Here is a 17,263-nt window from a genome sequence, read left to right as displayed (position 1 = left end):
AAGAACAAACAAGTAGGAGCTTCATTAAGTTTGGAATTGTCAGGTCTTAGAAATGATGATAACAATAACCTCTACTCTTTCCCTATCTCTAACATAAACAAACATGCACATAAAGGAATGAGCTATTTCTTTTTGAACACTAGGGAAAACAACATATTGTACTTTTCTGCATTGAGTCAAAGGCCTCTGCACAAACACAATGGTGCTGAACAGCATAGAAGATGTATTTCAGAAGTTCTGAAGACATCTGTGAGGATATTAGCTATACGGCTTTTACCACCTTTCAAAATTTCACTGGGGATAAAATATTATGGAATCCAGCTGTTAAAATTTGAATGAACCTGGCATTACAGTTTATACACATGATCACATAAATAATACCTTGTTAGAAGAACATTAAGTCTGCAAAATAAAGCACTCAAAAGTTCAGAAATGCCAGAAGTCAGGTTATGTGTGCAACCTCAGTGTGCCTTTCTTGTGCAAATGCATTTTGTTACAGTCTTTATTTACACAATCACATACTATTTTTTTCATGAGACCCCTGCCACATTCAGTAAATGGGAAGATATTCTATATTTTTTGTCTCCACATTCAATATGTGGGCACAGGCCTTATTACACACACGCCATCCCACGCCTGCCCTAAACACAAAATTATTAATATGCTCTATAGTGTTCATCACTTTAGTTTCTGACTGCTTCACAAATATTAATCAATATATCTTCACAACCCCTTCTGAAGTGAGATGGTATTATCCCTATTAAACAGCTGGGGATCTGAGGCACAGGAAAAAGAAGGATGAAATTGCCAAATGTCCATTCAACTTGAAATACCTAGGGTATAGGCAGCACATAATGGAGGTTGGGGGAGGTTAAACCACTACAAATCTCACGCTGCTGCTAGGGTTGCCAACTTTCTTATTGCACAAAACTGAACACCCTTGCCCTGCCCCCCCCCCTTCCCTGCAGCGCTGCTCACTCCATTCCCCTCTCCATCCGTCGCTCGCTCTCCCCTACCCTCACTCACCCTTACCGGGCTGGGGCAGAGGGCTAGGGTGCAGGAGGGGGTGAGAGCTCTGGCTGGGGGTGCAGGCTCCGGGGGGGGGGCAGAAGTGAGGGGTTCAGGATGCTGGAGGGGGCTCTGAGTTGGGGAAGGGGGTTGGGGTGTGGGAGTGAGGACTCTGGCTGGGGGTGCAGGCTCTGAGGTGGGACCAAGGATGAGGGGTTTGGGGTGCACAAGGGGGCTCAGGGCTGAGGCAGAGGGTTGGGGTGCAGGAGGGAGGGAGTTTGGGTGTAGTAGGAGATTCTGACCTGGGGAAGGGGGTTGGGGTGTGGGAAGGGGTTTGGGGTGAGGCTCTGGCCGGGCAACACTTACCTCAGGCAGCTCCCCAAAGTGGTTGGCATGTCCGGCTCCTAGGCGGAGGGGCCAGGGGCTCTATGCACTGCCCACACCCACAGGCACCGCCCCCGCACCTCCTATTGGCCACAGTTCCCGGCCAATGGGAGCTGCGGAGCCGGCACACAGGGCGGGGGCAGCGGCCACCCCTGCACCTAGGAACTGGACATGCTGGCAGCTTCCAGGGCCAGTGCAGGCAGGGAGCCTGCCTTAGCCTCTCTGTGCTGCCAACTGGACTTTTAGTGGCCCAGTCAGCGGTGCTGACCGGAGCTTCCAGGGTCACTTTTCAACCAGTCATTCCAGTTGAAAACCGGAAACCTGGCAACCCTAGCCACTGCTGGGGATGGGGGTAGTTGTGGATTATGGCACAGGCCCACGGACTCATTACACACTTTCAAACTTGGTGGCACACAGCTGGATTGTACAGGTGTAACTGAAAGCAGAATTTGGCCTGCAAAATCTTTGTTACTGGGGAAGACGCATGAGGAAAGAAACACAAGTTGAGTTTGTATCATTACTACTTGGAATACCACTTTTTCCTTATAAACTTAGCACACTTGATATGGAAGTTATTGAGACAATATAGATGGAAACTCCATAATGCCATTTTTACAGTCATTTTATAAGAGTAGAACTGCCTTTTAAGGCCACAGTTTACCAGTATTCCTATTCCATATACCACAGATGTCTATGTAATGAAAATGTGAGGCATAGATTTGCTATGTAACACACAAACATTTTCAGCCACAATAGATACTATGTTCCCTCAGAGACCTTTCCTATTTCACATGGGATGGACCAAGGTAGGGAGAATGTAGAGGCGCCCTAAAAATGTATGATAATTGCTCAGACTAGATGTGTAACTGTTCAAAGAAAGCAAGAGGGATTCTGAGGTCCAAAATAAATAAAATTGAAATAACTCTATTTGCTTTCTTAGTCTGTCTTTTCACTTAGCACCTGCCTTCTCTCTGCCACTTCATGCTATCTTGCCACTGGTACTCTAAGAACTTTATTCCCTTCAGCTCCTTGCAACTGGAACAGCCTTCCTCTATTTCTCCAGTCTATTGATGCTCCACATCTTTTCAAACCTCATCTGAAAGATATGTTTTTTCTTTGCTTTTGTCTCTCTCTCCCCCTCTCTCTTGCTAATAGCTATAAAGGGGGTAAGAAAGCTGGGAGTCAGTGACCACAAAGCAATTAGTTTAGTATATTCAGGCAATCTTAAACAATGTATAGTACACAAGTTTCCAGGACAAGACAGAATATATGCTTGTGTAATTAAGGAATTGGATTAATAAACTGAGATTATAATAGTATATTGGACACATACACTGGGGAAGCAGCACTAATAAAAATTAGTGGGAGGGCATAGGTCATGTTTTTCACAGTCTGAGGAAAGACATGATGGCTCAGTGATCACCCACTGGGCCTCATTTAAACTTCATTTTACAAGCTATAGATTCTTCCTGTTTGTAAAAACTGGGCAGATAATATTTCTTAGAATATCTCTGCAGAATTTCTGGCCTGGAGTTAGTGAAGTGAATATGAAAAGTGGAGGGGGAAAAATGAATAGCAGATCATTGTAGAAGTTGAAGGAGAAAATATGAAGGACACAGCTTTGTGCCATGATGGTATAAAGTCTAATGGGCTATATCTCTGCTAATTTCAGCTATTTTAGATATCAATTTTTCTATTTTAGAAGATTAAATGAGGTGTGATACAAAAAATAAGGAAGGGGGAATCTTGATCTATCCAGTAAGTTAGAAAGCAACTATCTGGCACATAAGTTAAGAACTGGATCAGTGCCCACAGCACTACAGAACTGGAATAGACTGTGATGAAATTACAGGACCAGATCAAAGATTTAAGCAAGAATAGAGAAAAAAATGGCTTATCCCACAACTAAAAGATATGGAAGATAAAGGCCTAGTTTAGCCTGATGAAATGTAGATCCCTGAAAATTTAAATTTATTTGGAAAAAATAAAATTAAAACAAGCTCATCACATACTTTCTCCTTGGCTGGACAGTTCCCAGAATATGAGAGATGTTAACAGTTCACTTCTGTAACCTCAAAGACTAATATAGACAGTGCTGAGGACTGCTTGGAAAATGGACATAATTAAATATCAGGACTGGAGAATTTTATTTTTCCAAGATTTTTCATCAGGTATTCAACAGCAAAAATTAACAGATTTTTTGAGGCCAGAATGGGTCATTATGATAATCTAGTCTGACCACCTGCATAAGAAAGGCCATAGAATGTCACCCCAAAATTTCTGCATGAAACCCATAACTTCTGCTTGAGCTAGACCAGTGTTTCTCAAGCCTTTCGGGGTGTCAATCCCTTATTTGATGTTAAACATTGTTGTGACCTCCTTACATTTACTATAAAAGTAAGAGTAAAAATGTACCAATGATAACCATAATAAGCCTATATAATTTATTTGTGTGCAGATTTCGACAGGTTGAGAATACTTGACGTTAGAGGGGAAAAGGACATAAGAAGTGGGAGAGTGAGATTTTCTTTGCTTTAGATTGCATTAAAATTTTCAGCACCTTGTGATTTCTCTCAGTGTCTTTCTTGGGCTCTGTGGGGGTCATAGCCCACCAGTTGAGAAACAGTAAGCCAGAACATATCTTTTAAAGAGACATCCAATCCTCATTTAAAGACTTCAAGTGATGGAAGAGCTACTGCATTCTTAGGTAAATTGTTCCAAGGGTTAGTTAACGCCACTGTTTAATGGTGGTGTTCCTTATTTCATTTGAATTTGTCTATCTTTAGCTTCCATTGGATCTTAGTATGACTTTGCTAGATTAAAAAACCATCCACTATCAGAAATCTCTTACCCATGTAGGTACTGGTAGACCAAGATTAAGTCACTGCTTAACCATCTTTTAGATAAACTAAACAGATTGAGCTTCTTAAGTCTCTTATTGTAAGGCAGGTTTTCCAGGCTTTAGATCATTCTTATTGCTCTTTTCTGAACCCTTTTCAATATCCTTATATAGACACCAAAATTGGATGGACTTTTCCAGTAATGGTCTCACCAATGCCATACATAGAGGTAATGCTTCTTCTCTGCTTCTACTCAATACTTCCTTGTTCAAATATCAAAGGATTGTGTTAGCCACAGTGTTACACTAGGAGCTCATGTTCAGCTGGGTATCTAAATCCTTTACAAAGTCACTGCTTTTCAGGACCTAACCTCAGCCCTCTTTGCTCCAGTTATGTAGAAGCTCTATGGGGAAAAAATTAATCAATAGTCTACAATTTTAAGCTTCCAGCATTTGGAGGTGCCAAACCCTTGAGCATTCATAGTCATTTTTGAAAGACACACTGGGTACGTAACACAAAAGTAGCTCAATATATTTGACAAATATAAACACTGGGTGACTAGTCTCATATAAAGAAAAACTTATCAAGGGTGAGTCTTTATTTTTAAAATCTGTACAGTCTTATAACTATTTCTAGGAGTGGGGTCAGCTCACCTGAATGTCCTATACTGTGCATCATTAAACATTAATCTTGAGATAGTAAAGTCAATCTTCTGAATTTGTGGGTCTGGTCAGAGGCAAAGAGTTTGTATAGAGGTATGCTGCCGCTATTCCCAATGCACCAAAACATTTACATATGTGCTTAAGTCCTTTCTATTCAGCAAAGCAACTGAGCAAATGTTTAATCTTAAAAGTGTGATTGTATCCTGTTGAGGTCAATGGGATTTAAACATGGGCCTACAGTTTATTATGTGATTAAGTGCTTTGCTGAATAGGGATGGACTGCTGCATAGGGGCCTGGGTGCCTTTCCCCCACCCCACTTCACTTAAAAAAGCCTACTGTGCAGTATTACTCAGTCCCTTGTACTTCTGTGATATTTACGTAGCTGGAGTTATAGCTCTGTGAAGGACTATGGGATTTTATTTATTTGGTTTATGCTCTTAAAGTTAATGTTATGCTTTTTAAAAAGTTATTATTCAGTCAGGATCATTAACAATAAGCATCAGAATGGTCTTGCTCGATTATGGAGGTGTCATATATTTGTTATCAGTCCAAGATTTCAGAGAAATGCTGAAGAAACTCAGTATCTCTCTTGGAACGTGTGTGGGTAGTCCATCAGTTTGACAATGACATTTTCATGCTCTCTCTTTTTGTGGATTCTGGAGTGATTCCGAAGTCCAAGGCATGACACACAGGCTTGTGAGCAGATCGAGCAAAGTCCTTGGTGAGCGTCTTCGTAGCTATAGCAGTAGTATGACACTTTTCCCTTGCAGCTAACTATCAATTATTTTTGTCCTCTTCAAAGGTTTGGAGAGCTTAGAGTGTAGTATGTCGCCATGCTGATCTATTTAACGCAGCCTTCTCAAGATCATCTGGTTTTATTGCACCGAAGTGTGTGCTCTTCTTGATGCTGTCCTTGTTGCGCTTTCTGGGGCAGCCTCGATTCCGATGTCTTTGTGCCAATTCTCCATAGAAAATTTTCCTGGGGAGTCAATATTCAGGCATCCTAATGATGTGTCCAACCCAGCGTAGTTAGGCTTTTATCAGCATGACCTTGATGCTTATTGCATTTGACTTTTGGAGAACCTCCAGGTTCGTAATTTTGTCCTGCCAGCGGATCCTCATAATGGCATGCAGAGATCGCATATGGAAGGTCTCTAGATGTTTGATATACCATTTGTATGGTGTCCAAGTCTCACAGCCATAGAAGAGAGATGTGAGCACAAAAGCATTATAAAGTTTTATTTTTGTTGAGAGGGTTATGTTGTGGGATTTCAGGACTTTGTTACGTGGCTTTCCTAATAACTGAGAAGCTTTCTGTATCCTGTTTGTGATATCTTTGTTAAGAGATCCATCCATTCCACTAATGGATATTCGAGGGGATATGGCACAGAGTAGTGAAGATGATTGGTGCAACACCACAGTTTTCTCCAGGCTGATTGTGAGGCCAAACAATTTTGATGCTTCAGCGAAGTAATCTATGATGCACTGATGATCTCCCTTAGGAGGGCACAATCATCCGCAAAGAGTGCTTCTCATATTAGTAGTTCTGTTACTTTTGTTTTTGCATTAAGCTTTGTAAGACTGAACACTGAGGTGTTGTGTCTCTATCTGATGTATGTCTCAGTTGAGCCCATTTGTAGCATGGGCCAAGATTCTGGAGAAATGCTGAAGAAACCAAGTAAGTCTCTTGCAATATAAAAGGATTAAATAATGCAAGCCTTGTGAAGTGTGATTATCATAGGGTTGCCAGCTTTCTAATCGCACAAAACTGAACACCCTAGCCCCGCCCCACCCCAAAGTCATGCCCCTGCCACTCCCGTTCCCCGAGGCCCTGCCCCCCGCTCACTACATTCCCCCTCCCTCAGTGGCTCATTCTCACCTACCCTCACTCGCTTTCACTGGGCTGGGGCAGGTGGTTGGGGTGCGGGAGGGGATGAGAACTCTAACTGGGGGTGCAGGCTCCAGGGTGGGGCTGGGGATGCGGGGTTTGGAGTGCAGGAGGGGGCTCCAGGCTGGAGGGTGGAGCAGAGGGGTTCAGGGCATGGGAGGGGACACTGGGCTGGGGCAGAGGGGGGTGAGGGCGAGGGTGCAGGCTCAGAGCTGGGGCAGAAGGTTGGGGTGTGGGCTTACCTCAAGTGGCTCCCGGTCAGCAGCACAGCGGGAGAGCTAAGGCAGGCTTCCTGCCTGTCCTGACTCTGTGCTGCGCCCCAGAAGTGGCCAGCAGGTCCGGCTCCTAGGAGCAGGCACATCAGGTGGTTCTGTGCGCTGCTCTTGCCCGCAGGCACACCCCTTCCCCCCACAGCTCCCATTGGCCATGGTTCCCAGCCAATGGGAGTGCAGAGATGGTGCTTGGGTGGGGGACAGTGCGCAGAGCCCTGTGGCCCCCCCCACCTAGGAGACGGACCTGCTGGCCATTTCCAGGGCTCAGCGCAGAGCAAGGACAGGTACGCATTAGCCTGCCTTAGCGCCGCAGTACCACTGACTGGACTTTTAACGGCCCGGTCAGCGGTGCTGATCAGAGCCACCAGGATCACTTTTCGACCGGGTGGTCCGGCCAAAAATTGGACACTTTGTCACCCTAGGTTATTACCCCTGTGACAGCTACTCTGGCGGTGTTGGAGGAGGCTTGTTTTGCTACAAAATGGAACTGGAATAAAATTGGAAGTGGTGGCGGTGGGTCCCCTGGGCTCACGGATCCCCCGCTACCCACAACATGTGCAGGCTAGGGCGTGGGAGCGGCCCGGGGAAAGGCCAGAGAGGGTTGGGAGGGGCATGTATCCGCGGCCTCCCCTCCGCCCGGCGCCTCTAGACACGCCCTGGCCGAGCACGGGGTGAGAAGCGTAACCTAGTGTCAGAGCCGCCCCGCTGGGCGCAGTCTTACAACGGCCACTGCCGCCTCGCCAGGGCCCCATCGAACTACAACTCCCGTGATGCACTGGGGCGACAGAGTGTCTTCCGCGTTCTCCCCTTGCCTGTGCACATGCGCCGGAACACCGGTCCACTCTAGTGGCGTCCGGGCCTGTCCTCCAGAGCGGGTTTTGTATCCGGGGGTAGAGGTTAATTTTGGTACGGAGTGTCGGAGACTTCCGGGCTGGGGTCTGGTGGGGGGAAGTGGTGGTTTTGTTCAGCCGTCCCCCTCCCCCCCCCCCGGACCGCTGACTCTGGCCGCTGGGGATGGATGAGGATGGGTTGCCCCTCGTGGGCTCTGGCATCGACCTGACCAAGGTACGGCCTCACCCCTCCCGCACTTCCCTGTATGGGGGGCAATTGCTGCCTTCCCCCTTCACCTCAGCTCCCCAGCGCGGGGGCTGGGAGAGCCCCTCCCCCTGGGGCCTGCTCCCCTCTGCCTGGCGTGTGATCCTCGCTAGCCCCCTGCCCAGCCCCACCAGCAGAGCGCTCCGGGGCGGGGGGCTGAGTTTGACGGATCGATGGTGGTTTCTCTTCTCTCACTCCCCGCACACCGAGGAGTGTTTCCCTTTCCGGGGCGGGGGGAGTTGAGCCTTAGTTGTAAAGCAGGAGCCTGCGAGTCACCTCGAGCGAGTCGCTGGTGTTTTCTCTCCCCCCCCCGCCGTCGCCGCCCTGAGGTGTATGTGAGGTGAAAGTCCTTCATATACGTGAAAGTCTTTGAAATCTTACGTTAGGGAACTGTGTTTGCACTTCTGTGCAGGACTCTTCTGCACATTATACTTCAGCAGGTATGTAGCATGCCATGCCAGTGACGTGATATTGACCTCAAACTATGTATTTTCTGATGGCAATCTCTTGTATTGGTTTGCATTCTGGTCATTAAACTCTGTGGCAAATAACTGTAGTAGCAAACTATTTGGGGAGCACAACTTCACAGTGTCCTGTGTCACTGCTCCATGCTCATTCCTAGCTAAAAACTGTGAGGTGAAGCAGTTCCTCCCCAACTAGCAGTATCAGGCCATTTCTGTTCTTTTTGCTCCTTCACTTTGGTATCCAGTGTATTTCTGTGTGATATCTAAAAAGAAAGAGATTCATGTTCTTGCACCATTAATAATGTGTCTAAACAAACTTTGTAAAGCTTAGTTTTGTTACAAACAAATGAAATTCCATTACAAACACTCAGTGTCTTTTTAAGGGCAATTTAAGCCCAGCTGCTGAGTCACATACAGGTGAGGCAGCTTATCTCACTATAGAGATACTGTACACGGGGTCACAATATTGCACGGTCTTAAGACTTGCTATTTTAGGTCCTGAACCCAAGAGAAAACATGGGTGAGAAATCAGTGGCAATTCAAAAAATCTTATGTGTTGAGTATTCAGGGCTATAAAGTAGATTCTATACAACCCCATTCAGAAGCCGGGAATGTGTTTCTAATGATGTACATAGCATTCATTTCTCGCTCTGTGAAATACAGGATGTTAAAATCGCATTGTTCCAATTATCTTCATGCCTCTTTTCCTGCCTCTAGTTAGTGTCTAACACGATCTTTAATATTGGAGCTAAAGCTAATGTTGGATACCATCTCAAATCTAAACACTTTGCTTTCTCTAATGCTAGGAGTTATGAGAACATTGGCCGATCTGTTGAGTATGAAATCATAGAAATGTAGGGCTCGAAGGGACCTCAAAGTCCTCAAGTCTAGTGCCCTGCACTGAAACAGGATCAAATAAACCAAGACCATCCCTGACAGGTGTTTGTCTATACTGTTCTTAAAAACCTCTTATGGGGATTCCACAACCTCCCTTGGAAGCCTATTTCTTAGCTTAACTATCCATATAGTTAGAAAGTTTTTCCTACTGTTTAATCCAGTGGTTCTCAAACTTCATTGCATCATGACCCTCTTCTGACAACAAAAATTACTACATGACCCCAGGAGTGGGGACTGAAGCCTGAGCCCTCCCTGGGCAAGGGGGTGGAAGGAGAGGGGCAAAGCTGAAGCCCAAGGGCTTCTGCTTTGGGCAGGGGGCATGTAACCTTAGCCCCCCTTCCCAGGGCTGAAGCCTTTGGGCTTCAGCCCTGGGAGCTGGGGCTCGAGCTTCAGCCTCAGCCTTGCGTCTAGGCCCCAGCAAGTCTAACACCAGCCGTGGCCCGCTTTGGAGTCCTGACCCACAGTTTGAGACTACCTAATCTATATCTCCCTTGCTGCAGGTTAAGCCCATAACTTTTTGTCCTGTCTTCAGTGTACACAACAAGCAATTGATTAGTTCTGTTTGTAACAGCCCTTAACAGTCTTCAAATATGTTATCATGTTCCCCCTCGCTCTTCTTTTCTCAAGACTCAACATGTCCCATTTTTTTAATCTTTCCTCATAGGTCAGGTTTTCTAAACGTTTTATCACTTTTGGTCCTGTTCTCTGGACTCTCTCCGATTTGTCCACATCCCCTAAAGCTGATACCCAGATTTGGATGCAGTACTCAAGTTGAGTGTGTGTTCCCAGTGCCAAGTAGAGTGGGACAGTTACCTCCTGTGTCTTCCATACGACATTCCTATTAATGTTAGCTTTTTCATAACTGCATCACCTTGACTCATTCAGTTGGCAATCCACTATAACCTGCACATCTTTCAGCACTACTACCACCTACCCAGTTATTTCCCACTTCGTAATTTTGCATTGAATTATTCCTTACAAAGTGAAGTACTTTGCACTTGTCTTCATTGAATTTCATCTTCTTGTTACAGGTTCCAGCTATTCAGCAGAAAAGAACTGTGGCATTTCTAAATCAGTTTGTGGTTCACACAGTGCAGTTTCTCAACCGCTTTTCTACTGTTTGTGAAGAGGTATGTTCATATTGCATCACTTTGCATCAGTCTTCACATGGATGAACATATACTAGTATAGTATTCTGATTTCTGCATCTTTCAGTGCCAGTTGACCATGCATATTAGTTGGAGTTGAAAGAATTAGTTCACTGTCCACTTAAGGTTTAGGCTGAGTAAGTGGACTAGTGCAGATTTCTTCACCTGTGTATGAGAAACCTCTAATTTTACTAAGCTAATAGCCCATTTTTATTAAGTCTTGAAGTTTGGACATTTTACATGATTTGACAGTCTTAGAGACTGTTGTCTTCCACAAAGCAGGTATGATATAAATGGCAGCAGTGCAAACTCTCCTACCTTATCGATGTGTTTCAACCATGAAGTAGAGAGACCAGCACAGGTTGAGAGGGTACTTCATTCTCCATGCTTATTCAGTTCCATTTTCTTTTGGCAGAAACTGCCAGCAGAACTACCTGTTAAACATTAGTAGTGGTGGTTGTGTGGAGTTGTGAAATAAATATCTCAGTCCATTTAATCTCAATCAAAGTCTAATAAAAAGCCATCAGATTAGGTTTTTTTGGTGTCATTATATGCTTTATTGGGGGCTTGTTTTGGTTTTTTTGGTCTTCCAAGTACTGGGAGTTTGAGGATAGTGTAGGATTAGACATACACATAGTACATTACCAAGAAACTGGGAGTAAGGAGGAAGATGATGAAGTTTCAGCATGGCTCAGCCATTAAACATTTGCTGTGGCTTATTTGAAGCTGGGGAACTGGGTCCATTTCATAAATCTGATCCTACTTCATAGCTGGATAATGTAACTATCCAGTATCACCAAACTATCCAACTTTTGACTTCTCTCTCTTGCTCCTTCTGAATCCTTTTTTAAAGAGGGTAATGATTTAAGATGCTTTTTTGTCCTATAGCTTTAAAATGACTAATGATGAAAAAAATTGACATGCAGTTCATAATGTGAGCCAGTTTTTAGTTTCTGTTCTTTCAAACTGCTAAAGTCAGCCGACAGTGACGGGTTTTCAAAGTGAATTTAGTGCCTGTGAAAATGTTGCATATTGACAGCACAAGAAAGTCTTCTGGTTAGCCACAAGCAGCACCATGCAAGCTGTCTTCCTTCTGAAAGGGCTTCTTCTGAAGATGAGCTGTTAGTTTGGTCTCAGTGTGTTTTCTTGCCTCATCATTTTTGCTGAGGGTGTCAGTAGTAGCTTTTTTGTGATTGTCCTTTAGCTTGCTTTAGAATACCAAACAGTCATATCCAGTGCTAACAATTTAGTCAAATTGTATTTGACAATACAGATATGAAAGATTCTGTTATCTGTTAATGCTGCCTTGAGTCATCCTCCTGACTCTTAAATGTAATATTTGGCTATTGTGCCAGCATAAAGGGTTGAGGAGGAGAAACTAAACATAATTCTGGATTTTTAGCAGAGGAAGATCTTGGTATTTGTGTCAGCTTGACTACCTCAATAGAATTTTTGTCAGTACTCCAAAATCTGGGCGATTATGTGAAGCCATAGGACCGCAATATCTCCTTAGGATGCCTATTAAATACACGCTTTCCAAAACAGAACTATATATTTAATCAGCACACACAAACACTGTTAAGTCTCATGCTCAAACTACTTGTTTTAAACCATGGGTAAATATTAATTTTGTGAAACATAATAAAATTAAGTACAAAAACTATATTAAATGTAAAGCCCCTGACTTAAATTGACAAAAGCCAGGAAATTCAGAGTTGAGTCTGACACTGACCTCAATTTGAATTTCCTGGCTTTTGTCAAATTAAACAAGACATATAATATTATGCAGCTGAATTTGTATGTACCCCCAAGTGGCTTTTTTTTTTTTAAACAACAACAACACACCAGCAGATTAACTTATTGTAAAGGACAAATCATGTCTTACTAATTTATTAGAGTTCTTTGAAGGGGTCAACAAACATGTGGACAAGGGGTATCCAGTGGATATAGTGTACTTAGATTTCCAGAAAGCCTTTGACAAGGTCCCTCACCAAAGGCTCTTATGTAAATTAAGTTGTCATGGGATAAGAGGGAAGATCCTTTCATGGATCGAGAACTGGTTAAGACAGGGAACAAAGGGTAGGAATAACTGGTAAATTTTCAGAATGGAGAGGGGTAACTAGTGGTGTTCCCCAAGGGTCAGTCCTAGGACCAATCCTATTTAACTTAATCATAAATGATCTGGAGAAAGGGGTAAACAGTGAGGTAGTAAAGTTTGCAGATGATACTAAACTGCTCAAGATAGTTAAGAGCAAAGCAGACTGTGAAGAACTTCAAAAAGATCTCACAAAACTAAGTGATTGGGCAACAAAATGGCAAATGAAATTTAATGTGGATAAATGTAAAGTAATGCACATTGGAAAAAATAACCCCAACTATACATACAATATGATGGGGGCTAATTTAACTACAAATAATCAGGAGAAAGATCTTGGAGTCATCATGGATAGTTCTCTGAAAATGTCCACAGAGTGTGCAGTGGCGGTCAAAAAAGCAAATGGGATGTTAGGAATCATTAAAAAAGGGATAGAGAATAAGACGGAGAATATCTTATTGCTCTTATATAAATCCATGGTACTCCTACATCTTGAATACTGCGTACGGATGTGGTCGCCTCACCTCAAAAAAGATATACTGGCATTAGAAAAGGTTCAGAGAAGGGCAACTAAAATGATTAGGGGTTTGGAACGGGTCCCATATGAGAAGAGATTAAAGAGGCTAGGACTTTTCAGCTTGGAAAAGAGGAGACTAAGAGGGGATATGATAGAGATATATAAAATCATGAGTGGTGTGGAGAAAGTGAATAAGGAAAAGATGTTATGGGAACAAGTAAATAAAAGAACTAGGGGTCACCAAATGAAATTAATGGGCAGCAGGTTTAAAACAAATAAAAGGAAGAAGTTCTTCACACAGCGCACAGTCAACCTGTGGAACTCCTTGCCTGAGGAGGTTGTGAAGGCTAGGACTGTAACAGGGTTTAAAAGAGAACCTCCATGAATTTATCTAGTTAAGTCCATTAATGGCTATTAGCCAGGATGGGTAAGGAATGGTGTCCCTAGCCTCTGTTTGTCAGCGGGTGGAGATGGATGACAGGAGAGAGATCACTTGATCGTTACCTGTTAGGTTCACTCCCTCTGGGGCACCTGGCATTGACCACGGTCGGCAGACAGGATACTGGGCTGGATAGACCTTTGGTCTGACCCAGTATGGCCATTCTTGTCTTCTTACAAAGACTCTTCTGTAAGCAAGTCCAAAGACTGTAATTTTTGTGATACTCTGTCCCTCTTATTTCTCTAAAATGTTGGCAAGGATTGCCATTTTCTGAGGTTTTAAAGTTCTGCTTATGAGCTGGGCAGAATCTTGCTAGCATGCCAGAAGGCAGTCAAAATGCTACGTACTGCTACCCGACTTTACTGGGATGGTCTGGCTAGATATAGCAATGGTTAGATAAAGCAGTGACAGTTCCTGTGGATTAATTTTTTTAAAATGTTACATTTTAAAAGAACTTTATACAAAATTTGCTTGTGAGATGGAACTGGAGCATGGTAAGGTTTTAGTTTGTTCTGGCTTACCAACAGTTTTGACTGTAAATGACTCCCATTCACTTTCCTGTATTCTTTCTGATTTGTGTCTCTCCTCCTCTAGTCCCTCCTCATATGTCATTTACTTCTCACCTTTCATCTTTCACATTTTTTGATAGAAGTACTTTGAAGCAGGTAACTCTGAGGATACAGTATGTCTAACTTCATTACCCAATACCTTGAGTAAGATTCATTAACTGTTGTACTCATTTGCTTGTTGTCTCTCTCTATACCCATTAGTGCCTTTTGGCAGCATTGCTATTAATGGAGAAAGAGCTGTAGGTAATGAAATTACTTTAAATGCCAACAAATGCTATATAGGAATCAACATGAAGCAGTGTCTCTTGGTGTATAGCTAGCACACTTCGGTCTTGTTCTAACAAGGGTTGCCATGTCACTTATTTTGCATCTTCAATAGGTTGAGGACATAAGTGTATTTCTTGTTTGTCTACATGTTCCTTGATTTACCATTGCCAGTTTTGGATTTTAAAAGGGCATTGAACAGTGCTGTCATGTCTTAATTCTTTTTCTCTCCTAGAAGTTGTCAGCTCTATCTCTCCGTATCCAACAAATTGAAACAACGCTTAACATTTTGGATGCAAAGGTGTGTATGTATATATAGATGTGTTTTGGTGGTTTTTGTTTACAATGCTCAAAGTCAGATTTCCTTATAATTAGCAGACTTTTGCACTGAAGTACAATTGTCATCAGAACTGTGCTGTAATGGAATTTAATGTATTAAAATAAATTGTCAGTATGACAGCTTTAAATTACAGCTGAGGCTAAATCAAAACTTGCTGCAAACTCTTCTTTCTCATGCTTTACCACTTAATGTACAGTTTAAACAGCCATGGAGCATGGAACAAAGGAGCAGGCAGCATGTAGTAGAAGGTGATGTTGGTTTTATCCTTAGTACTGTCTTCTGTTAAGTTTTTTGTTTGGAGGAGGGAAAGATGAAATACAGCTTTATCCTTATTACAATACGTAATTTGCTCCAAAACTGCACATACCACACTAACTCTGTTAACTGTTACATCTACTTTAAAGTAAAGGTCTTGGGGTTAATGTCACTAGACCTTGGTGGATTAATTTGTTTATGGTTTATGTGTTTATGGTTTATGTGTTTCCACCAACTTCCACATAAAGTAAAAAGTTATTTTTAAGAACTAGATGGTTTATACAGCTTTAATTAAAAGTATGGCCTAAACTATGTCAAATTGAAGACACATATATAATTTGGATGAAAAAATGTATCCTGTATGACCAAAAGATACAGCTTTGTAGTCATCTACTTAAAAATATATATATCAATTAATTAGAAAAAAACAATATAAAACTTAGACCCAATCTTGCTTCCGGTGACATTAGTAACAACACGCCCTTGATTTCACTAGAAGCAGGCCCTCTGTTTGGAATTAACTCAAACTTGGGAGTGCAAAAGTTTAAGTATAATCAGAAGGTTTCCATATGTGTGTGTGTATATCTATCATCTAGCTAGCTAGCTATCTAATCTTTCTTGAAGGTTGTAAAATAGAAGCATTGAAAAATCCTGCTTATACAGGCTGAATAGGAGGGTTGTCCTGGATGAATATCCAATGCTGTCAACGTCTGCAGAATCTAAGCAATCATGAATAACTACAAATTGCGATTATAAATGATACTGAGTAGTTATTGGTCCAAGGAAAGAGAACCAGAATGACTCTGTAGCCTGGCAATTAGTGTACTCACTTAGGATGTTCAAGTCCTTTCTTCAGTGTGTGTTTATACATAGTGGAACAGTTTCAATAGGAGACACTGAGACTGGCCTCAGAATATCTTGTAGCATAGTGGCTCAGGCACTCTCCTGTAATGGAGAATCCTGTTCAAATCCTCTCTCCCCATCGGGCAGAGGGGCAAATTGAACTTGAGTCTCCCACATTTCAGATGACTACTTTAACCACTAAGTCCTGAAAAATATTTTGGGGGCCAAAACAATTGTGAACTTGATATGGATTCACCATAATTTTGAGTCAAGTGAAACACACTTTTTGCTAATTAACTATTTGTCTAAAAAATTTCACGCAACTCTAGTAGACCAGGCCTGAATGAGGAAACAGCAAACTATTGTCTTGCTGACATGGGTACTATCAATTGATTTCCTTGCTATACTGGTGTATGTGCTGACTTCTAGGTGATAGGAATGCATGTTATCGGTTAAACTTAAGATGTTACACTCAGAGTTTACTTGAAAATTGTCTTCTGCATTCAGTTGTCATCTATTCCCGGCTTAGAAGATGTCAAATTTGAAGTGTCCAGTGCAAATATGAACAGTGTTACAAATGGTCCAGTTCCACAAGCCACTACAGATCAGCACTCAGTATCTGTATCTCCTCAGTCAGAAGTAAGTATCAAAGTTTAAAAAATATACTTCTTCCCAGAAAGTGGTTCCTCTTGGTTGAATAAGATGGAGTGAACAAGCATGTGTAAGGAAAAAATCAGACCAAACTTTAACTCTATAATACATTTTCCATTTCATGTTTAAGTGTGTTTTTTTAAAAAAAAAAAAAAAAGCTTCTTACACTTTTTTGTTAAATTATGTTTGAATAAAAATATTATACTGAAAAATTATTTCCTACATTTTCTTAAATCCCACTGAAAGGTCAGCTTGAACTAGGTAGGTAAGGGGGTCAGGGACATAAAGTCATGCATGAGATTAAAATTTCAAATCCCACCATTCCAGTTCTACTGTTTTTTTTAGAATCTGAGCTTTCAGCTGAAACCCAACAAATTTCTAGCACTTTCTATTGCAAATACATGCTTGCCCTATTAAATCCTCTGTTTATTAGAGGAGCACTTTTATACTAAATGATTATCAGCATAAAGGAGGCTAGATACGCTTTAAACACACTCTCAGTTTATTAAGAATTAACATTCCTGTTGGCCACTTCACAAAGCAAAACTCTCTTGCCTTATTTTTGAGATAGAGAAGTGATGGATTTTCCTGATCATTTCACCCTCAGTCTCCCACTCTTCTCTGTTTTATA

At 42.3% G+C, this 17,263-nt stretch overlaps 1 protein-coding gene across 5 annotated transcripts in view; it reads left to right on the top strand.

Annotated features, from left to right (window-relative positions):
* The first annotated feature begins 7,995 nt into the window (after positions 1 to 7,995).
* Positions 7,996 to 17,263, top strand: part of WASHC3 (WASH complex subunit 3) — a 33,969-nt gene continuing 24,701 nt past the window's right edge. For 4 of the 5 annotated variants that reach the window (XR_012638949.1, XM_074949708.1, XM_074949729.1 and 1 more), the window contains exons 1-4: positions 7,996 to 8,120; positions 10,543 to 10,641; positions 14,779 to 14,844; positions 16,489 to 16,620. Coding sequence is in view for 4 of the 5 variants with exons in the window: in XM_074949708.1 (XP_074805809.1) it covers positions 8,070 to 8,120; positions 10,543 to 10,641; positions 14,779 to 14,844; positions 16,489 to 16,620 (348 nt within the window). In the remaining variant the exon portion in view is untranslated. The remainder of the gene's footprint in view (positions 8,121 to 10,542; positions 10,642 to 14,778; positions 14,845 to 16,488; positions 16,621 to 17,263) is intronic. The other variant, XM_074949717.1, reaches the window with a different exon arrangement.

The sequence above is a fragment of the Natator depressus genome, chromosome 1, assembly GCF_965152275.1.
Source record: "Natator depressus isolate rNatDep1 chromosome 1, rNatDep2.hap1, whole genome shotgun sequence".
Taxonomy (NCBI): Eukaryota; Metazoa; Chordata; order Testudines; family Cheloniidae; genus Natator; species Natator depressus.
This window is presented reverse-complemented; position numbering and strand designations above follow the sequence as displayed.